General features: G+C 43.1%; 2 protein-coding genes across 3 annotated transcripts in view; one reads left to right on the top strand and one right to left on the bottom strand.

Moving 5' to 3' along the window:
- The window catches only part of DNAI3 (dynein axonemal intermediate chain 3), a 32782-nt gene extending 26824 nt beyond the window's left edge, over positions 1-5958 (top strand). For both annotated transcript variants that reach the window (XM_038144109.1, XM_038144110.1), the window contains exons 22-23: positions 230-363; positions 953-5958. In XM_038144109.1, the coding sequence (XP_038000037.1) occupies positions 230-363; positions 953-959 (141 nt within the window). In that variant the 3' untranslated portion in view covers positions 960-5958. The remainder of the gene's footprint in view (positions 1-229; positions 364-952) is intronic.
- Positions 4867-23521, bottom strand: part of SYDE2 (synapse defective Rho GTPase homolog 2) — a 28291-nt gene continuing 9636 nt past the window's right edge. Inside the window, exons 3-7 of the mRNA XM_038144108.1 lie at positions 18752-19851; positions 15227-15353; positions 10468-10649; positions 9388-9619; positions 4867-7310 (exon numbers count right to left, since the gene is read on the bottom strand). Coding sequence (XP_038000036.1) covers positions 6805-7310; positions 9388-9619; positions 10468-10649; positions 15227-15353; positions 18752-19851 — 2147 coding nt within the window. The 3' untranslated portion in view covers positions 4867-6804. The remainder of the gene's footprint in view (positions 7311-9387; positions 9620-10467; positions 10650-15226; positions 15354-18751; positions 19852-23521) is intronic.

Raw genomic sequence — 23521 nt, forward strand, 5'->3', positions numbered from 1 at the left:
CACAGAATCCCAGATGAAATAAACGCATGGCGTACTACAAAAGTATGGTGGTTTAGGGTTTCTTTGTGCCTGAATTTGGTCACATCTCTGTATTGTTTGCTGCAAACTACTGGGATAAATAGAGATATTTATATTTCCAATTTAGGTAAAATATGAATACCATTCAGATCATGAGCAAGAGATCTGTGTCTCTGAGCATGTAATGACCCTTGTTTGTCACTGTTTACAGCATGCCAAAGTACTTGATTACTTTGAAAGAGAAGTCAAATATCTGAAGTACTGTGAAGAGGAATTTGAAGAGTATCAAAAGTTTCAAGCCAAAACAGAATTGAAATTGAACTGGAGACAGAGAGACAGAAAACAGTATGTATACTTGGAATTAAGAAAATTTTCTATGTTTCTTTTTATCTTTAAAATGCACCTGCATTGCTAGACAGGATTTTCAATAAAAAATCAGGATGGACACAATGAGAATTGTTTAGCAGCTCTTAATTGCATATCTGTGGTTCTTAAGAATGGAAAAGATGGTCCCAGTTCATGTGGTGCATTTCTTGGTCAAATGAACCCCCTGCAAGAGCATTAGAGCCTATGGACATCTAACAACTGTAAATTTGCTTTTCATTTTACACCAGTTCATTGGTCAAAGAGTTACATTTTGTCAACTTCCCTATAAACTTCCCTATTGCTCCTTCAAGCAAGGATGGATTCCAGCCTTCCGTTCTTTACATATGAATTTTGCCTATCCACTCTTTGGTAAATGGTTTAACACTAAATAACTAAACTGTCATCATAACTAAACTGCCATTTCTTTGGTAGATTCATGTAGCCCATGGTGATGCCTATTTTCATTAATTTGTGACAGCACTGACACAAGCCACTGGAGAGCAATGGGGTCACATACAGTTTCAAAGCTTAACAGTGCATTATTTCCTGGTATGTTTTTTTCCTTCAGTGTATGACTACAGAAAACAAAAGAAGAGATGGAGGATCAAGAAAATGCACATTCTACTGTGTTTCTAGAGCTGGAGAAGCAGATAGTAATGGATTTAGAAACAAGAAATACTTTCCTCACTGGATGCTTAGAGCCCATTATCACCTTTAAAACCAGCAAGCTTCTTATTGAAAGACCTCTAGTTCAGCAGAACATGTTAAGCTTTGGAAATAAAGAATCTTGCAATAAGAGATTATTGTTTCATTAACCTTATCTATTTGTTTGCTCACAGTGTGGTTAAAGAACAATTGATTTGGACCCAGTTTCCCCACTGTTTTTCCTTAATACAGTCATAATGAATATTCTCTTTAAATAATAGTTCTCAAAGCTCTGTCAGGACTCTGAACCACTTTTACTTGCTATCATCAGTTTACAAACTTATTGTTACTTAATCCTGGCAAGTGCTTACGAAGAGAAAACCAAGTCCATCCAAATATATTGTTCTCTCAAATAAATCAGTACTATTTAGAACAAACAGCTTTTAGTAAGCTCACTGTAGCTGTGCATTTCTGTCAAAAGACAATTATCCCTCAGAGAGATCAAATGGTGTTATACAGAAGTTTTAATATTTACCAGTGTAAATAAGTAACAGCTCATGAATATTAATATCCACTCTCCATCCAGAAAGGACTCTTTGGTAAGTGGTTCTGCTGCTACTTCAATAGCCAGGTCAGACACCATGTAACTGAGCAGAGCCTGCCAGGCAGAAATTAAATCTATCAGAGGAGGACAGATTAAACCCTATACGGGTGAGTTCACTCTTTCCATGACTCACCAAACTGTTTGAGGGTCACAGACTCCTGTCAAACAAATGTCCATGTGGTCACAGTAGACACTAAAGCACAAAAGACAACTGACACACAGGGGATTTGCAGAAAGGATCTTCAGCTGACAAGCAATAGCCAGCCCCAGCGTTCTGCTTCGTCAAGAGTAAAGCACAGCCAAAGAGAAAACAGGATCTGTGTGAGGCTCCTGCATCCCAAAATAAACACTGCAAATTGGGGTTAGGCAGTGTTAAAGACATGGCCCTTCAATTTTCTACAGCCAGGATCTCTCTATCATGTGCTTGTAGCACTTTGATTGAACTTTGGTCAGATATAAGAGAAGTTTGGAGCCAGTAGATAGGAGTTGGTTTGGAAAATGGTCTCTTGTTTTTTACTTAGAAGTTTAAATATTATAGCAATATTCCTTGTCCTTCACGTTGAACTAGTTCTAAATTAAAACCAAGGAAAATTCAACAAGCATGTCCCTAGCACCTGCAGCACAGTGTTTGCAGTCAGAGTGCAAACAGGAAGAGAACACTGCTCCTCTGCTAAATCAATATTTAACTAACAGCCTGCTCTACACAATATGTAAACATCATACAACTGTCTAATTAAAAAGCTCACCTATTATCAGGCTTGGACTTCATTAGTACACCACCTCAGAGCATCTTCCAAAGATTTCTTTTGATTAAAGGGCTGCAAAATACATATAAATCAGTCAATCAGGTGGCCATGGCTTATCTGGAAAGGCCAGCCAACCCCCTCCACTGCAGCTCTACCCCTACTCCCCAGAAGAGGCAGCAGCCTCAATGGGAGCCTTGTTCCCCACAACAGAGGCACTCTTAAGAGTTTTGATTTAAAAAATATCCCAAAAGACAGAGGGATTTCAGATGGGTTTTCCTAACAGCAAGGCCAAAGAGGCAGCAAATCAGGATTCTGCTTATCAGCTCCCCTCCCTCCCTAGAGCAGAGTAGTTTGGGAAGCTGCAGGAATGCCCCAGTGGGAAGGGAGTAATCTTCCTGAGAGGTATTTTCCTCCTCATCTCTGTTCCCAAGTAACACAGGAGACATGAGATTATACATCCCATCGGGATCCTTTAATCTGTCTGACACAATTCCAGATGTTCAAATACCTGCAGGGTCAGCTTTGCATCATCTCGTGTCGGGCCGTTGCAGTTTTGCCCTGAAGATGTTAAGGCACATTACAGGTTTTCCTGCTTGGTTCTAAGGGACAAGCAGAATGAAAACAGTAAATTCATTATGTAGGATGACATTTTAAAGAAAATGTATCATAGTTACATGACAATGCAACATCAGTCCCCCTCACACCCTAAATAACCATCTTTCAGATGGTGTTAGCTGCAGAATGTGAGACAACAGCTTCCTATATCAAAATACACTTCCTGGCAAGAATCCCAGTACCTCCATCCTTGGGGTGAAGGGAAGGGGTTAAGATCTGACAGTGGAAATACCATGTGTGTCTCTGCTTTATCAGATCTATAGATTTATTCTGTAAAAACCCTACATACCTGTTGGGGATGTTTCCCTGTTTTTAGAACATGTCTTAATAGCTGCAGATCCATTTCTTGTCTGGTGCATTAACAAACATACAAATAGGTTACACATTTGGGACAGACAGATGTAAAAACCTGAAGTTTCTGAGCATGTAGGTCCCCAGTGGCTTAAGCCAGCCTGAGGTCATGCCACCCCACTATTCCACACTCCACACCATCCCCACTCACCTCTTGCAGGCTCCTGTAATGAGCACTTTGGGAAGCTAATAGGAGGAGAAGCAAAAAGGGGGATCAGCCACACAGCACCAGCAGTGTTTGGAATGTGGAAAATCCTATTTAAACAAACAGGAAAGGATTACAACTCTACAAATGGCCCTGGTCCACTCCTAAATCCACCCAAGTGTATCATATCCCTAACCCTTGGCAGCAAGGAAAGCACAGACCTACCTTTGCACTTCTGCTTTTCCTTGGGGACTACAAACTACAGCTCTTGGTTGTGACCCAGCCCTGCACATGGCCATCAGGGGCCTGTGCTTGGGTAAAACCATTTAATGTGATTTTGGGACAAGCCTTGGAGCTGCCTCTGTAAAAGCACCCACACCCATTTCCTTTACCTGGAAGCAGAGGTCACACCTGAAGGAAGTCCACAGACTCCGAGGACAATTTACTCTCTGAACTCCACTGAAGGCTCTGCCCTCTGCTGTTAACCTCTCCCAGCCCCTGGTGAACAGGAGCAGCTCCTGATGCCAAAGGAGTCTCACCCAGCAGACAACAGCACAGGGCAGCACAGCGAAGGAGGCTGCTGGCTGTGGCCACAGGGCTGGAGCAGCTCTGCTCTGCATCCACACACAGCCAGAGGCTGCCCTTTTGTGTAAAAAAATCTTAATTACTGCTTTGGCAGAAGCAGGTTGTTTTAATCTCCCAATTTAGTGCCCCTAGATTAAGGTAATTCCCACAGTAATCCTGTTCCTTAAGAATCTGTAACAATCACAGAAAGAATGCAGCTTGACCAGATTCTGTAACTAACTATATGAAATATAACAGTCTCTATAAGAATATATATATAAGGGATAACATAACAAAACACCACTTGGAAAATGTCTCATTAAAGGAGGATTTCTAAGACACAAGATGTGTTTCACAAGTTGTTATAACAAAATTACCAGGAAATGTTTCAGTAATACAATATGTTAATATATTTTAATTATCTCATGATATTAACATGAATACAATTTATGGAGTCATTAATTTCCACTGTTGCAATATTAAAACGTTAAAGTTGACAGAGTTAGAGAGCCCTCCTGGAGGAAAAGCTTACGTGCATTCAAGAGGTGACCACTTACATCATCTGGATTATTACAGGCAATGAAACATTAATAAATAAATTTAAATGCAAACATCTTTCAAAGAGTGCTAATGGAATAGTGGTTTGTTTTTAATTAACTGACTCAAACATTGGGTCAATCTGGACATGACAACAGAACAAAACATCTGAAAAGCTAAATGTCTTTATATAATTAATTCATGTGTGCAGCCAGTGCAAATGGATGACATCAGTTTAGACAGGTTCAAATAATCACGAGCTAGGCAAAGACAGATTTTGTTCTTAATTCAAATTTTATTTAGAATTTAAATTTATAGTTTAAAAAGTATGCACATTCTGTAGGTATAAAAGTTTAAAAAAATACATCGATTTATTGATAAATGCTTCAGGTTAAATTTACATTTTCACTCATATCATTATATTGCAATAATTGTTTTGCATCTTTTAACACTTATAAAAATAAATTAGTGAGATTGAATAACCCATTGGAACCATGCTAAAATAATTCCTTAGAAAACAGGGGTGAAGTTTGCCATAGCAATTCTTAATTCCTTGTAAATAAATAACTCTTCAATTAAGCAGTATAAGAAAGTACAGGTTAGCAGAAAAGCACTTACCCACAGGGTGAATGGAAAGCCATGGTGGGATGTCAAAAATCGTACCAAAAAGATGTAGAATTAATTTCTACCCTGACAGCAACTGACCTCTGAAAACAGCAAAACCCTCTCAGCCCCACCTGCCCAAATGCCCCCTTCCTTGGGGTGTGTATGTGACCTGTAGAGGACAAGCAATGACTCTGTATGTCCTTTTGGTTAGAAGGACGACCAAAATACCTGTATACAATTTGGTGACTATTTTTACCTGAATCAAGAATGCGTTTCCTTAATATGAAATGTTTAACAGCTCACCATAAATGACTAGAGATGAAAGAGGCTCTGAGCATTTGGTGATAGCTGAATCTAATAAGGTCACAGTGAACTGCAATCCCACCCAAACTCCCCAGGAGTAACATCACTCCACCCATTCAACCTCATGTGACAACTCTGGTTTAATTTTTTTGGGAAAGTAATTAAAAAAAAAAAAAAAAAGTAACTGGCTTTGTGCTGAATTTGTATCTTGCATCTCCAGAGCCACAACCCTTTAGAGAGGGCTCAAATGCATGTAACTACCAGCAGCAGCCAAGAGTACCACAAGAAGAATATATGAAACTCTGGAAAGAAAAAAAGGTACCAAAATATCAAAAAAAAAGGAAGAGGTTATAAAGGAAAAACAAAAAACATTTTTTGAAAAGTAAATACCTTCCAGACCTTCTTTATATGTGAAAAAAATCCATGGAGGAAGAAACAAACAATGAAGAGAAAAAAAACAAACAGAGAAAGCGTGCTCTGTGTGTGTGTGTGTGAGAGAGAGTTAATAGTCAACACCTGCAAACGGCTGTTCCTGCAATACACAAGGTCATTTACATTAATCATTCACCCTACCTTCTCTCTGGCCATGTTTCTGTGCATAAATCAAATGCTGTGTTACCCAAAGGGTAACCTTGTCCTGGCATCACTGAACATGTCTTCCTGGAAATGGGAACATTTCATAATTCTGAGACCTTTCCTTTACAAAGATGGCTACAGACATGCACATTTATACATAGATATATACAAACAAGGTTAGAAAAATATTTATTTTTGCTTGTTTAAATAATTACTGAAAAGTGTTAATACAGTAATACGTTATTATTTGTACAATTAAAACTTTATATATAAATATTATATAAAGCATTTTTCATAGCAGCCATTGCATATATAGTAAAACAAGTCTATCTGAAGTCCCTGCTGCAAAACTCAGGCCAAGCAGCGTTCATCCTCTTCTGAGAGGAACATCTCTACCAGAGCCAGGAGTTCAGGAATGAGGAATTCTGCTGCCACTGACAGCAGAGATGTTGCTTTACCTTCTACCAGGTACCACCCAGGCCACCTAAGTGCATAGTGTTTTTAGGGAGAAATGCCACTATGTGGAATCACATCACAGTCTCCAACACGAATCAGGACAACGCCTTCCAAGAGAAAGGCAGAAACATCACGGAATGGCTTCAAATGTGCTAACACAAGGCGGGCTGTGGCCTTACCCCAGGGTGCTCGGGGCACCATCACTCCTCACGCAGCTAGGGAAGCCCAGCAAGAGGCACGGAGGCACAAGGAGATGTCGGGCAGGACAGGATTCAATAACTCATATTTAGTTTGTTTTTATTGAGTTCCCTTTCCAAGTTTCCTATGAGAGTATCAATACTTTCCTGCAGGTCCTTGAGGTGTGCTCTGTGATCCACTGCAGAGTCCATAGCTGGCACTGTCAGGTAGCTCCCGAAGGGGTGCTGCTCTCCGGGGCCTGGCTGCGGGCGTCTCACGGGGGCGTCCGATTCCTCGGCTTTGCTGCTGTCCTCCCCGCTCTCGGTGCCTTCCGAAGGGACGTCATCGTAGTCTGCCTCCCCCAGGCAGTCTCTGGGGCTCAACAAGTAGTTCTCCCCGCAGCTGCTCCAGTCCCCAGCATAGCGGTTGCTCGAAGGGCTGTCCAGGCCTGCTGGCCTCGGCCTGAGCACCCCCGACATCTCGGTACCGCTCAGATTCAGCACCTGAGGTCTCTGCCTCTTGGGCCTCAGGTAGTTCAGGCAGGATGAGTGCTCAGGAAATGCATTCAGATGTGCTGGCTCTTTGGCAGGCGAGTGATGAACTAGAAGAGAGAAGTCAAGCCAGTCAGAACTGAACCCTTGCTGCAAAGTCCGTGGCAGCTGCCCGCTGTCATCCCTCAATGTCCCACTAAGAGCGTGCACCAATACATGCAATCTTACAGCCAACACATTACACGTTTTGCCACTGTTTGATATCAAATAATTAGGAAAAAACTACTTTTTTCCTAATTTGAAGATTCATGCCAGATTCAAATTGCTGCAGAGAAGCCTTTCTAAAACTAGAAACTCCCAGAACACCAATTAAATTTATTGGATGACTTAATCACCATCCAGCTCTGGGTCAAAGAAAAGCAAGCAGCTCAATTCACACACTTTGTCCAGGCTGAGGAGTAACAGAAAGCAGGCACAGCAAAAGAGGTTAAAACACAACAAAAACACCACCACTGAGAAACACCTAGAGAAGCTGACAGCTGAGCCCTCGTGCCTCCCTTCTGCCCTAAATTTCTGTGCTACGGAAGAAGCTCCCCTGCAGTCATTTTTCTGTGCAGCACAAGCAGAGGTACACTCACACGGGTTGGCTGGCAGCATTACCTGAGCTCACGATTCACAGCACAGTTACTAACAGGCTCCTCCGCTGTGGCCCGTGCCTAAGGCAAACAGCACAGCTCTGCTCACTGACCCGGCCCTATTAAGTATCTGAGCTGCAAAACTTCTGGTTTTATACAGACCACTGCTTCTTGTAATGAGCAGCAGAGACTTCCTACTCCCATTCACCACTGAAAAGGCAGGGCACACAAACCCATGCAGTTCACCACGTGAGCCCCTCCTTGTAAGACTCCCCACATGCAAGCACAAAGATTCAGTCCTGAAATGTGCCCAATCCTTTTCCTTCTGGACCCACAGTTCAGCTCTCTCCAGGGGATTTTACTTTATGTCTTGCACAGTAACATGCAATAACTCTCACTGCTTTCCCCCCTTACTAAAACAAAACCCCTTCTGTTTAGACTATGCTCCATTAAGATGAAGGGCCATGGGTTAACAATAACTTGCCAGTGTTACACGCTCTGACCAAACAAGGCCTATTTGTTTTTGCTTGGAAATATACGGAAATGGAAGTATTGCACAACATGTTGGTTATCAAGCTGCCTCAAACTACAGGAGATTAAATATAAGGGACCAGACTGTGATCCTTCCATTCAGTCCAAGTGTGCTGTTTACACTGTGTAGTATTCACCTACTCAAGTCTCTGCATTTGTGTTTTCCCTCCCTTTTAACACAATATCCTGCAAACCAAGGGACAGGACTCAGCTTTATCTTCTAAGTGAAGGAAAACTCTACTACTTACCCTACTCCTACCCTCTCAGAGCAATACACACTCCTATGGGCAGAGCTGCATCCACTTGGTTTTGCAGTCCACAGCAGCCATGCCATAACCCATCCCCAGGGTCTCAAGATTAGTTTCTCCACAGTATTTGCTGCCCAAACAGTTCTCTGTCTCCCTCTTCCTCCACCTACATGCCCCACCTCTCCTGCATAGACTCACTCATCTAACTGAAAGCTTCTTTACATTTTTGGTGATCAGCAGCTTTGGAGCTGCCCACCTGCAGCTGACAAGTGAGCAGCAGCATCTTCAGTCACCTCAAACCCATCATGGAGTAGCAACATTTTTCCTTATGCAAAGCTCTGCAAAAACAAGCAGAAGTTGCAGACCTCTTACTCGATGGATGTCTTCAACTCTGCCAAATTACAAGGGTGGAAATAAATTAACCCCACCAGGTCAGAGCTGGAGAGCAGGGAAAAAAAAATCCCACATCTCTCTAATTCAGATGTGGAAACTTTAATGTCACTGGGTTTGTGTTTTCTAGTGTCTTTACTCACATAAAGTCTTCACTATTTCTTTCATTATACTCAAACACTGCCATATGGTAAGAAAGCAATTAAACCAACAAACTTCCCATTTAGCAAAGTGCCCAAATAGAAACTGTCATAATTTCTTTAGATGCCATAGTACCTCACATTTTAAGAATTCTGATGCTGCTCAATCATCCCATGAATTAATGTACAGCGTCACACAGTGCAAACACACAGCAATGGTTTTCCTTGATCAGATGAAAGTACCTGGCCACAACTGAAGTAAGTAGTGAAGAACCTCTATGTGCTTTTTGAAGTCCAGGGCACTAGCAAGCTCTTCCGAGTCTGTGAAGACTCTGTTGTTGTGGTTGGTGGTCTCCTGCCTCTGGCTCAGTAACACAGGGCCAAAACACACAGCTAAATTCTGGCACGTCATCTTATTTACTTCGTGGTAAGAAGCCACCAGCTTCAGGTGATCCAACAGCATCTTCAGAGTAGCCTAAAGAAACAAAATACTGCTCAGGAAACCAAACACTAGACAACAGTGGTGCTGGTCGCAGATCTAGAGAGAAAAGATCAAGGCTGATAGCTCTGGTTTTACTACCAACACACATCAACAGAACATCCAAGTGCTGAATTAGAAAAGCGGTATTTGACTATGACAGAGCAGACCAATTAAGACAGACTTTCTGGTAAAACTGTTTCTTATCTGAACTCAGTTTCACATGGATGAGTTTTCTCACAGTACGTCAGGAAGGGAGGAGAGGCTGCAGAAGCAGTACAGACGATCCAGGTACATCAGAAAATAAAGAAACCCTCGAGATGATGTCAGCACCTGAACAAGCTTCCAGGTAATTCCAGATACCGTGCAGGCCCCTTGCTGCCTCTCTCCCCCAGAAGGGACTGTAGTTTGTAATGCCACTCAGGAATTTGGGAATTTGGCAGGTAACTGCACAGCTCTCTTACACTGCACAGCATGGGAAGCAAAGGCCTTACTGCACATACTTAAGAAAGAGGAACAGATTTGCCCAGCTAATTCCAACATACAGATCAGAGAGCTCTGCAGAAGTGGAGCAGGACAACACACAGGAATTATCATTTATCTGATCTTGTAAAAGTAGACATCACAGCCTCTCATTCAGTTTTAAAAAAACAATATAAAATGAAAACTAGAGCAAGTCCAGCAATGCATACCCTCCAAATCATTGCAGCATGGAATTATTTTCAAATACGTGGAGCATCACAAATGCAAGTGAACCACTTGATCAGATAAGCAGTTCAGAGACATTTTATATCCAGTGTGAAAATGTTCAGTTTCTGAAGCTTGAACGTGCTAACACAACTCACCTTCTCAACATCTGGCAGGCAATCCAGAAGGGCTGCTGTGTGCTCAGAGTCACTTGGGTCATTCTCACAACCACTGGCTGTCATTTTCAAGGGATTTCTCACCATTGCATCCAACACTGCTTCATAGAGCTGCTTGGTTATCAGGGGAGAGGGCAGCTCTCGCAGATAATCCTTTAGGACACCTAATGAGACACAACAGCTGCCTTTAACAAGCTGCAGATTCTCTTTGCAGCAATTTTTGGGAACATTAAAGCACATCAACTGCACCCATTCCACAAGAATGACGCTTTGTGTCAGTGCCAAACCTGGCACTTGGGAGCGAGGGATGGGAGGACAACACCAAAAAGGGCACAGCAAAGAGGGGCAGGAGCACAGGGCTGCTGCTTGTGCACGAGTGAGCACACTGGGCACCAGGTGAACATCTCTCCAAGCTTCCCTTGTTTAGGGTGAGGGGAAGCAAGGCAAGGATGGAGAGCAGTCCACCCCCGCATCCAAGGAAAGGAGCTCCTACAAACACCAAAGTCCAGCTTGATGACCCCTCCTTTTTTATATAAGCCTATCAGTTAGTTTCTCTTTTCTGTTTATTTTCAACTATAAAATTATGAGCAAACATCCTAGTACCAGGGGCATGTACAGCAAAGCACATGATGCCTTCTCACCCAGCCAAGCACAAACCAAACATGACCTCGTGAGAGAGAGCCACCAGCCCCCTGGGTACCCTGCAGCCCCAGCACACCACGCACTCCAGCTGTGACAGATGTGATTCAGGCACTGCCTGAAGTGCCCAGGCACCGAGCCCTCCCTGGTGCACAGAAATACTGCAGCACTTCTGCAGCTGGGGCAGAGGCTGTTTCCAGGGACTGCAACAACCAGGCAAGCACCTCATCAGCACCTATTCTTTCCAAAGAGGAATTGAGGTTTGCATTCTTGTAAGCTGGCTTTGGAACCTGGCTGATACTTTATTTTGAGAGGGCTTTCAGTGACTGGAAGAATAATAATAAAAAAACCCAAAATATTAAGGCTTCTAATAGCAGTCTCTGGAAAGGACATGCAGGATGCTATCCAGGAGCAATATCCAATACAACCAACAAAAAATTTGTTCCTTCCAAAAAAATTTGTTTCTTCCTTTGTTAGGAAGAAATGCTGGACTGAAAGAAACTGCTCAAAACCAGGTACTGCAGTTAACAAAACAGCCTGTCCTCCAAACAGGTAAAGTTTGAAAGGCAGGTATTTTTAGCAGGCCCTCCTCCCAACCTTGTAAAATCTCACATCCCTGCAATCACCATCACACTGTGCAGTTTAACAAAGTAACAGTTTTCATCAACTCGTAAGGGAGCTGTAAAATGAACTGTACAGAGTGGGCTTTGTTACAAGGTAGTTTCTAACGAAGTACAGGGAACAGAAGTTAACATTTTGCCCTTCACATGCAGAATGCATGTAAGAGTTGTCTTCTACCTGAATAAATAATTTAATTTTAAAAAGAATCCTGCCCTTGCAGCAGTGCAGCTACTGAAGCTGCGCTGCAGGAGCAGCACTGCCTGAAGCAGCAGCGCCCTGATCCTGAGCTGCCAAATCAGCTCCAGCTGCAGCACGGGCATGGGGCAGCCAGGCAAAACCACCTCTGCAGACACCACACCAGCTCAGGCCTCCAGGAGCTCACTCTGTGCTTAAAATGGCAACATCCCTCAGGAACACCAAATATGAGAACCACTTTTTCTGAAAAAATATTTCCCCTGGTGTTTTGGTGGGATTTTTTTGTTTGCTTTAAAAAGAATATGCACTTTTGGTACTTGGCCACTAAAGTGGCTAGTTTTTGTTTAGTAACTTACTCATATTCCTCCCTTCTCACCAAGTATTTTTTCTTCCCTGAATTTAGAGGCTCATGTTTCCTATGTGGATTAGCTGGTTAAAATAGTTATGAAAAAAATGTGGCAGATGCTGGTGCTGTACAACATGGTCTAGGATATTTTCCTTTTCTCATAAGCAAAAGATTAGCAAGAGACGCTGACTTCTATCAAGACCTCTTCAGTTTCAGTCGTGCTTTTTTTGGAGGCAGAGGCTGAAATCAAAACCAGCTTACAGTAGGAAATGACATGTTCTAATCAAATTAGCTTATACTAAACACTTACAATTCTCTATAATTAATTATTTAGCAGGAATTCCTGCAATAGCATCCACAATCATAGGACTACCACCTGCCAAAGGACTTTCTCCTGTTCAACTCCAGACAACAGGATGGTTTAGGAGCCATGAATGCCCCTTGACCTTTCTAAATCCTTCACTATTCACTCAGCTAAATTAGCCCTCTAAGAGGCTGCTGTTATTTTTTTCCCATGAATCTACGCTTCCTGCTGCCGCCAGCCCACTAGCTCATTCCTCTTGACACAACCACCCACAACAAATTTAGACAGCAGAAATTGCCATCCACTTCATTAATTCCTCATTTTTCTGACCCACTGAACTGTTAAGAGCATTGCAAGCTTTATGCAGAGATATGGATTCACGTGGATGCCAACAGACACGACGCAACAACACGGCTACAGGTCAGTTCCATGAACTGCCTGCACACCTCAGTTTGATCCATGAGCCCATTTCATTGTGTGTCAGCCTGTGCCAATCCCAAGAGTATTTCTCAGTCAAGATTTAATCATTAAATGTTCATTCTTTAGTCTTTGGAGAGCTGTCAAAAAAATATTATTCATCTTTTTGGAAAGGAGCGCTACTCAAATTTCAAAAAGGACATAAGGCACTTCTCTTCGAATCAGCCAAGATTTATGCTGAGGATTCATATTCTGTGGAACACATGTTTTGGCTGATAGAAGTATGAATCATGTGCATCAGCCTCAGCATTAAGTGATCAGGGGAAACATTCCCTCTCAACCCAACTCCCTAAGCACATGCAGTAAGTTTTGTGGGCTCTTTTATTCCTAGCACTAGGCACAGTGGCTAACTCAGCTGTCCACAAAAACTGCAGATTCCCCTGTCAATCCACAGCAGGCAGTTTCCAATAGCTGGAGTGGCTGCATTTGGTCAGTGGAAGCTACAGATGCCAACAGCCCTTCCCTCCCTGCTCCCCCAGCCCACAGAACCCCTGCAGTCAGTCCTTGCAGCACAACACTGACACAGGCACTGCAGGCACCTGCACAGCACAGCTGCAGGGCTGCCAGGGAAAAGAATCTGCTTTTCAGTGTAATTCCTTAAAACTCCTTTTCCCTTGTAAGGAAAGCAGCATGTAAGTAAACTCTTGCAAGAGAACGCAAACTAAAGGACACCCAACAGACTTTCTGTAAGGCAGAAAACAAAGCTGTAGTCTTTCCACCCTTGCAATGCAAACTCGGGATGCAAAATAATTTCATGGAACAATCTGATATTAGAAGTTCTCTCCATTTTTTCTCATTAATTTATTAGTAAAGAGAAGAAAATGACCCAGTTTAAAAGATCATTTATACTTTTTACCTTTGCTGTACACCTTGTTTATAAAAGCTGTATAACATCAGAGTGAAACACTGGTGTGTTAATGGCTGGACTTGATGATCTTAAAGGTCTTTTCAACCTAAACAATTCTATGATTCTATAAATACAAGTTTCTGATGCTGAGAATGCTGGTACTTGTGAACAACATTGAGCCTCACAGCAAAATCAGCCAAGGCAAGTAAGGCAAACTGACTGGCTGCACACTCTGAACCAAGAGGTTAATGTAACTCAGTAAATGTCAGTGGGTAGTATCTTCTGATAACTTGTTGTATCATTATAAAATGCAATGAATAAAATTAATTCCCAGTACACTGAAATGAAATAAACCTCCAAACAGGAGGGTATAACTCTTCTATACAGCTGGATGTTGGATATTACAGAAAGGGTTTTGGCTCAGAAAATTTATACATCAATTACTGTTACATTTTCCATCCCTTGATATACAGGCAGTGAATGCTTCTGACCAATTTCTCAGAGCAATTGGCTTACTCTTACACTTCAGTGGTGCCTGAAATTAGATCAACTTTAGCTTACATCAAATATCAATAGTTACAAAACTGCTCCAGCTTTTAGCAAACCAGAAAAACCTCAACAACTTATTTCAGTTCTGCAGTGCAACTCCTGTGAAGAGAGCCATGTAAGAAGCTGATGCAGACAGGCTGCCCAGGACTTTCTTACCTGTGCCAGGAGCTTGCTGAGTGACACGAAGTGAAGGGCCACTCCAGGGAGTGGAGAAGTGAAGGGCCACTCCAGGGAGCAGGAGAAAGCTCAGCAAGGTTTTTAAAAAAGCACTGATCAAATGAAGGCACTTTCCTGCAGCTCTAACTAGCCTGCACAATACAATGGGAAATCTGTTTCCATAACTCCTGCAGTCTCCAACATAAAGGGGAGAACAGCTGATCCAAGGCAGCCCTGGGTCACATGGTGAGGATCCATCAGCACAGCAGAGGTGCCTGATCACAACCGAGCTTTTCCAGATCTGCTCCAATACAAACCAACGGCAGATCCCAGCTCCTTTCAGACTCCCACTTCCCTCTATACCTGGTGGAGGAGTTACTGAAAGCAGGTCCTTCCATGCCCTCCCCTCCCTAAAAATCCCTGCTGCTTCATCCATACTTACACATCCCCACACTAATTGCACTCATTCCTACCCAGCTTTCAGCAGAAGTTAAAAGCTTGTTAAAATGACAAGAGAAAAAGAGTTCAAAGCACAATTTTCTCCTTTTAAAGGTACATGAGGAACTCGGCACAACTCTGTTGAAAGAAAAGCAAGTACATGTGTTACCTGTTATGACATTAATATCTGGGTACTGGCTCTCACAGAGAGTAACAGCCTTGCTGTCCCTCTCAAACGCCTCTCGAAGCTCTTTCTTCACCGCTGCCGAGCCACAGAGCCGGTACAGCCCCACCACCTGCAAGGACAAACAACAGCCCTCATCAGCACTGCCTGCTGTGTGCTGTGCCACCAGAGAGCCAGCAGCTGTAACTGCACCGTGTGCTGTGCCACCAGAGAGCCAGCAGCTGTAACTGCACCGTGTGCTGTGCCACCAGAGAGCCAGCAGCTGTAACTGCACCGTGTGCTGTGCCACCAGAGAGCCAGCAGCTGTAACTGCACTGTGTGCTGTGCCACCAGAGAGCCCAGCAGCTCTAAATGCACTGTGTGCTGTGCCACCAGAGAGCCAGCAGCTGTAACTGCACCGTGTGCTGTGCCAGAGAGCCCAGCAGCTGTAACTGCACCGTGTGCTGTGCCACCAGAGAGCCAGCAGCTGTAACTGCACCGTGTGCTGTGCCACCAGAGAGCCCAGCAGCTCTAAATGCACTGTGTGCTGTGCCACCAGAGAGCCAGCAGCTGTAACTGCACCGTGTGCTGTGCCACCAGAGAGCCAGCAGCTGTAACTGCACCGTGTGCTGTGCCACCAGAGAGCCCAGCAGCTGTAACTGCACCGTGTGCTGTGCCACCAGAGAGCCCAGCAGCTGTAACTGCACTGTGTGCTGTGCCACCAGAGAGCCCAGCAGCTGTAACTGCACTGTGTGCTGTGCCACCAGAGAGCCAGCAGCTGTAACTGCACCGTGTGCTGTGCCACCAGAGAGAACAGCAACAGCTGTAACTGCACTGTGTGCTGTGCCAGAGAGCCCAGCAGCAGCTGTAACTGTACCGTGTGCTGTGCCACCAGAGAGCCAGCAGCTGTAACTGCACTGTGTGCTGTGCCACCAGAGAGAACAGCAACAGCTGTAACTGCACTGTGAGAGACAGCCCAGCAGCAGCTGCTTGGGAATGCAGCTCGGTTTGCACAGTTAGGCTGCCCCATCACCCCACACAGGATCAGACACCTCCCAGGACACAGGGACTGGGTACACTCAGAGAATGATGCTCCTGTTTTCTCAACAGGCGACATACTGAGCAGTTTTATTGACATAACACAAGTTCCCAATTGGAAGGCTTAATGTTTTGCTTTTATGCAGAATCAGGAAAGAAATGCAGATTAAGCATATATTTGCTTCTCACTCTGCTTAGCCAGACCATCATTATTTTTCCTGGCATAATTGTTTAATTATTCAAAATAGAATTCAAACATCAGCAGAAAGAAGTGAGAAGTGTTTAGAGCTTTATATAAGCAAAACTGCAGTACAAATACAGTCATTAATCATTAGCAGAAGAAAAAGTCATACAACTGACTTCATACTAAAAATGAGGAAAGTTACAAATCAATTACTAAACCAACAAAACCCAAAATAAGTGAAGGCATTTTCCTACAGTATTACATTATATAGAAAAAAAACTATACCCTTAACCCTTAACCAGAGTTTCAAGAAAATTGTAATGACTGCATTATTACACCTATAATATGATGTTTTAAAGTTGACAAGATGCTAACTTCCATGTGTCTCAAATTCTATTGAAAGTTTTCTGCAAAATAGCTGTTATTTAGCATGCTTAAGGTGACAGGAGTGAAACCCACACCATTCTTGAACTAAATTGCCAGTTAAATCATGTGCTTTCATGTATTCCATTTCATCATTATTTTTCATTTTCATCAGCATCATTTATGCAAAGTACTACTATGATCTTACAAAACTAATTCTTAGAAATATTAATTTTATTTTAATTAGCATTATCAACAACTGTATTGAGTAGTAAAAGATTAATTCATAACTACCATGGACTCGAGACAAAAAATTATCCAAAACCAAACCAAACAAAAGAACCCCACCTGTACTGTCCTAAAACCATGAGAATGAAGGTATGCAAGCAAAAGTAGTTTTCTGGTCATATATTAATTGGAAAGTCACCCAATGGAATTTGTACTCCCCCCATTCTCAAGACTGAATATGACCTAGTATATGCCTAAGACAATTTCTTTTAAACTTTTAAAGTTCCCTAATACCACATCTGAAATTCAGGTGGAGATTATGCACCATGACAGTATTTGCAGTCTACAGGAAAGTCAAAAATGTCAGACAAGCATGTGGCTAAAAGAAGAAGTTAACAGTGTATTTTGCAGTTTTGGTTGTCTCTGTGCAAATACAAAAATAGATTTCATGCTCAAAAGTATCAGGAACATTCAGATAACTCAAATCCCAATTGCTTCATTACCAGTGTTGCCTTGATTACCCAATATCATCTGCATGACTAGGTGCTAATAAGCCCACAATAAAGTGCTGAAACCATAGGACACATATACTAGAAAGAATAAAACTTCTCTTTTCCAGTGATTGGATGTTAGGAGAAGTATCCACAAGAAAAATCACACAGCTAATACCAGCGATGACTTTCAGCAAAAGAGCCACGTGGAAGCTCCATTTCCCTCTACAGTTCATGACCTGGGTTATAAACAGCAGAGCTAATCTCATCACACCTGCAAGCATATCCAACCTGGCAGCAATTTAAAATAGTAACACTGGTAGGTGTGACTACTTCTCAATTTCACCTGAGTGAGAACAGGTGCAAAAGACAAGGAAGGCTCAGGTATGCTGTGGAGCAGCAGGCAAGAGTCCTCCCACCAGTTTCAAGCTAATTGCCAAGAGGAACATCTGAGCTCAGGACTGTGCGTAGTCCCTCTTAACAGACCTCTTGCCTAGCACCCATAACCAGTGATTTGTTTCCATACCTCATTTCTCATACCTATTTTTGTTCATTAGAGTACATCAACCAATAATGGGATAAAAAAAGACACTGGGCACTTTTGCTTTGCATCACTCCCAATTTTGAGGACAACCTGAAGAAAGACAAGGGGTGCTGGTGTGGGCAAAGAACTAATTCAGCCCCTCAGGGACTCATCCCAATCCTGTGTACCAAGTGATGACAGAGATGGGTCTCAGGCACACTGGCTTCAGACTCCACCAACAGATGAGCTGACTGTGTCCCTGCACAGAGTGTCTCAGCTTTGGGCTTGAGCAAACAGTGAACCATATCATTTTGGCATTTAGATGTGTGTCCCTACAGACCGACCCATGTCTCAGGAGTCAAACATTCTCAAGTTCTCAACTGATCTCTGCTTTCAGAGGGTGACTCTACACACTGGGGGATGCAGGTTTGTTTCACTATCCCCACTCCTAAAGCTCTGCTGGGGGCAGCTCCTATGAGCAAGTGTACTTCTCCTCTAGAAAGGCCAAGCTGGAAGCACTGATTGCACACAGTCCTCTTATTTTTCCCACATTACAACAGCCAGTGCTCACAAACAGCAAAGGAAAAAAAATTGACTTGTAAAGGTATTTTTAATTTCCCCCATTTCCACTCACTATTTACACTGCAACAACAGCTATCTCAACACAGAAATATTGACAAAGGAGATTAAAATATGCACAGTACCTGACAGCCTCTCTTTTCAATCTCCAGAATGCATTTCTGCAACAAAAGCGGCACCATCAAGCCTGCATTTTCCTTCTCTACAACTTTCCGAGCGTCCACCCCAAACATCACAGGCTCACGGTCTGTGTCAAGGCCATCAAGAGAGTTCTCCCACTGCTCCATGAGTGACAGCTTGACATAAATAAGCCCCCTGGGCTCCAGTTTGACAGCCAGCTGATGTGTTTTGGTGACCCGAAAGAGAGTGGGAAGAGCCACAGTTCCATGACAACACACTCTGTTTTTCCGTGGGGTGGGTTCCCAGCTGAACACCACCAGCTTTAAGTGCTGAGCATTTTCGATTTCTATGTTGAATGTGTGGTCCATGTCTAGAAATGTTGTCCTACATGTGAGCAGGGCAGTCCTTGCTTTGTTTACTGAGTCAACCTGTATTGCACAAAAGACATCTTTTGAGTCTATTCGTGGTGGCTTTAAGTCTTCAGCACCATAAAAGTGAATGCTCATGAGTCCAGAGATGTACTGAGAGCACTTGGGTTGATCAGAAAAGTTGTAGTGTCTGAAGGCATCGATATCTATTTCGGGTTTACCACTGTTACTTGCAAGGCTCTCCTTTCCTTTCCCACACTTGGTTTCATGTCTGTGTTTACCTGATTTTGTTATAAGCTCAGGAGAGTCACCATCACTGAGGTAACCACCTTTGTTGAAGGATTTGGAGCTCCTCAAGCTCTTCTTTTTGTAGGTGTGTTGGGAGGACACACTGCTGTCCAGATGGTAACGGCTTATCACATTCCTGCTGGCAGCTGTGGTCGAGTTTCCAGAAGAAGGCAAAGACACTGTATGGCTTGTATCCCGGCAGCTACTTTTCAGCAGGGAAGGAGGATTATCTGAACTACTATGGCTTGAACTTCCCTTTACACTCAGCTTCCTGCTCAGCTCTGGCAGCTTTTTCATTTTCATGGAAAGCTTCCTCACAGTCCGGGGAGATTTAATTTTATCAGGGAAAGGCCAGTTGATTGATCCGCTTTTTTTCAGGGGACTGGGACTTGGAGGAGAAACCTCTGTGGAGGGTATATCAGGCTTGCGTGCAAGAGCAGCTCCAAACCCTTTAGAGGAAAAGAGAAGGAATAATCATTTTCAAACTGCAATTCTCAGCAATGGAAAAATAAAATTTCAACTTGGGGAAAACACATACAATTTGTCATAACCTGATAAGTACAACTCATTCAGACACCCGTCACTCATTCAGTCAGATGTTCACAAGTGGTCAAAAAAGCTGTGCTCTGCTGACTCGTTCAGCCAAACTTGGCAATTCATTGTCAAAAGCCAGATTTGTTCTGCCTTATGGAGATGAAAGGGCCAGAAACTACATATAAACAAATGAGCAACTGCACCCGCTGCATTCAGCTCGACCCACTTGTGCTGCGTCCCCCATACAAGCACACATGGCCACATTCCTGGGGCACAAGTGCAAGGAAACCAGACTTACTGAAAAAATCCTGGAAATATGGCAAAGGCACCCTTGTCTGCAGAGCAGTTAGCTACACAGCCAACACATCAAGCATTGCCACTCCTCTTATGTCTAGAGGAAAAACACCTGTGTCTAGTAAAGAATGTGGCTCGTTGTGTCCCTCTATTACCTCAAAGAGCCCTAAATCTCTCCTGTGTAGATGCAGGCAGTCTTACACATTTTCTTTCATTTTTCTCAGCTTCTCTTTTCTACAGCATGATGCAAGATTTATTCCTTCCAAAAGCTGCATCCTGCACTGCCTCATTTCACTGCCTGCCAGCAACCTTCCATGTTTCCTGGCACTACCACCTCACAAAAGAGTTTAAAGTTAGTTCCTAAGTGACATCCTCACAGGAAATCACCTCCCTTTCAAGGTACCAAAAAGAAAAAAAAAATATAACAGCAAGCACTGATGCTAAAAAGAGCAAAAGAAAAAAACCAAACCAAGAACACTTCCTCAATTCAGCAGTAAAGAACAGCTAATTAAGGAACATAATTAGACATAAGCCAGTACTGCACACAGACAGGAACCTGTGGCTCACCTCATGCTCTAATACCCAAGGAAATGCAAATACCAAGTTTTGCTCAAGTCATTCTCACTTTTACCAGCATGAGGCAGTAATAACTGTAAGAAAATTGATCAATTTACCTGAGTTAAGAAACCATGCAGGAGGGATGCCGAGGGCAGAATGATAGATAGATATTAATAAAATTACATGATTCCTTTCACTTAGAGTCACTTTTCCTCCCCTTAAGAAACAAAGAGTGCCTCTTGCTAGCAACAGTCATCCCAATCACCATTTTCAAATGTTAGCAGCTCCCAAGAGGACTGGGTAGCCTTGCCTGTGCAGGCTGGGGTTCTATAGAGCCCCTAAACACACCAACCCTGTGCAAAGCAATTAGCCCAGCAGCTCACAGAGACTCAAACACCTTTATCCATCCATCATTCCCCTTTGCTAGCCACGGAAAAGGAGACAGTTTACAGCATATAAAAAGAACTAAAGAATTGCTGTTTTCACAAGATACTTAGTAAATCATACTTTAAAGGGGTTTCTTCTTCAGATTTGCCAACGACTTACTATTTTAATTCTAAACTAATCACTTCAAGTCCCCAGCAAGTGATTCTTACAAGTGCTTTGTGCATTGAAATTAATTTTCACCATTGGACTGTAATGTACTTTTTATACTTCACCAAGCCTTAACAGCTAAATCGGGCAAACTGGTCTTTGACCAAAGTCATCTGCTGTGGTTTTGGTTCCCTCGCCCCCTTCCAAGAAAAACCCTACAAAGGCTAGTTCTAGTCTCAATAGAAGTTTGGATTAAGTAACTTTTGCAGACAGTTGCTTAAAAGAGTATCTTTATAAAAGGAAGTTTCAGTTACAAAGAATAATGCATAGAAACTGTTTTCCAGAGGAACAGAAGAAAATTCACTTAATCCTGCATCTCATGCAAGTAGTTCCCTTGCAGGGGCCGGGCTATTTCTAGCACGCCTGCTGTGCTTTTCTGGCAAGCAGCTAGTTAGAAATGTGGTGTTTGATAAAGGCAGACAAAGCCTTCTCTTGTACTGCAAATCACCGCACGGTCCCACTGGTGGGCTGGCGTGGAGCGCTCTATAGCAATCACTGCCACACTGCATCCTCTAACATTAATCTCCCCTTTCTGTCAAAACTCTTTGGCACGGGCTTGGAAAAGCAGGCCAGCAAATTAAACTTCCCCCCCTCAACTCATTAAAACCAAGGAGTCAATCTAACACTATGACTTTTATGTGTCCAACTTCTGCTGCGTTCAGCACCAAACAGTTAAAGTGAAATATGCGGCTGGAGGAAACTCAACAGTGGAGCATTATGCAGGATGGTATTCCCATCAGCACTGAGCCACATGTTGTTCCACTCAAGCCAGCAATGTGCTGAGGTATGCACGCAATTTTAAAAGAGCATACATGACAACTCTGAACAAGCTGCAGGAGGAGTTGCAGCACAGTCCAGTAACACTTCACTTCCCAGCCTACCCAGCTTTCTCACAAGGGTGACAGCAAAACTGAATTGCACCTCTTTTCTCATCCAAGTTACAAGACTGTGCTGCAAACAGCAGTTAGACATTAAAAATATCCTTACAGAAGGGTGATAGGAGAAGATAAAAGGTAAGAGGCACCTGTTGCATCAGGACAGCATGGGGATGGTCAGTTTTATATACACAGCTGACCACTTGTATGTGTATGTAACATTTATCTTTTACAGTGAGAACACTCAATCCGTGGAAACAACCAGGGATGTGGGAGAGTCTTCACCTCCGCAGGTTTCCAAGCTGCAACTGCAGAGGATGGGGTAGGTGGACTCATTTAGGGTTCTTGTTCCTCTGAAGGGTGATCCAGATGATCATCTGATGCCCTCTCCAGTCTGGGCTGTTCTATTATACTGGCCTTAATACATTTGCCTTGTACCTTCTGACAGTTCAACAGTATGAATACAGGAAAAAAAAAAAAAAAAAGCTTTTGGAGGACAATGCAATCCAAGTAAAAATGAACTGACACCCTAAGTAACTGTGTGTAACACCAGCTGTGGGTTCAGCTTGAGCAGAAAGCCACCTTTCACTTTGCTCAGCACTGTGGCTGTGTGAAAGCATGAAACCTTTCCATGGCCACAGAAACATGAAGAGCCCACAATGCCTCACAAACCAGGCCCCTCTGCCAGCCTATCCATCCAGGTGTCCACAGGACAGTCACCAGTGTCCCCTCAGCCGAGCAGACCCCTACACAACACTGCCCCAAGGGAAGAGAGGGCTCAGACTCAAGCACTTACAACACAGCCCCTGCTAGACATGTGCAGTGATTTAGCACATAAACATGCTTGTCTGACCCTGTTTAATGCTGTTTGTATGTGTTTGGGCACATTTATCACTGTCACATCCACTGCCAGCCACACATGCTGTTTTTACAGGCACGTTTGACTACCCTGTTATACATGTCACATTCTCCACTGCTTAAGATAGGGTTTCTGAGTTATTTTAAAGTTACTCAGAAAACCTGCAATTTATTTTTGGGCCACAAGTTGAAGTGACTAAGTTGGTCAGAAAGCTATCAGTTGCTTACTACACCAAGCTATTGAAGTATCAAACAGCCACCCTCACACCTAATGGAAATACTGAGTTAATGTATTAAAAGTGAAAAAGCAGCAAATCAAAATAGAAGAGCCCAAATATCTCAAAACCCTTCTTGTAGCAAACAACAGGTGAAAGAGGGCTACTGTTTTTCTGTGGTAGAATCCACA

This window comes from Motacilla alba, chromosome 8 (assembly GCF_015832195.1).
Source record: "Motacilla alba alba isolate MOTALB_02 chromosome 8, Motacilla_alba_V1.0_pri, whole genome shotgun sequence".
NCBI classification, from domain to species: Eukaryota; Metazoa; Chordata; class Aves; order Passeriformes; family Motacillidae; genus Motacilla; species Motacilla alba.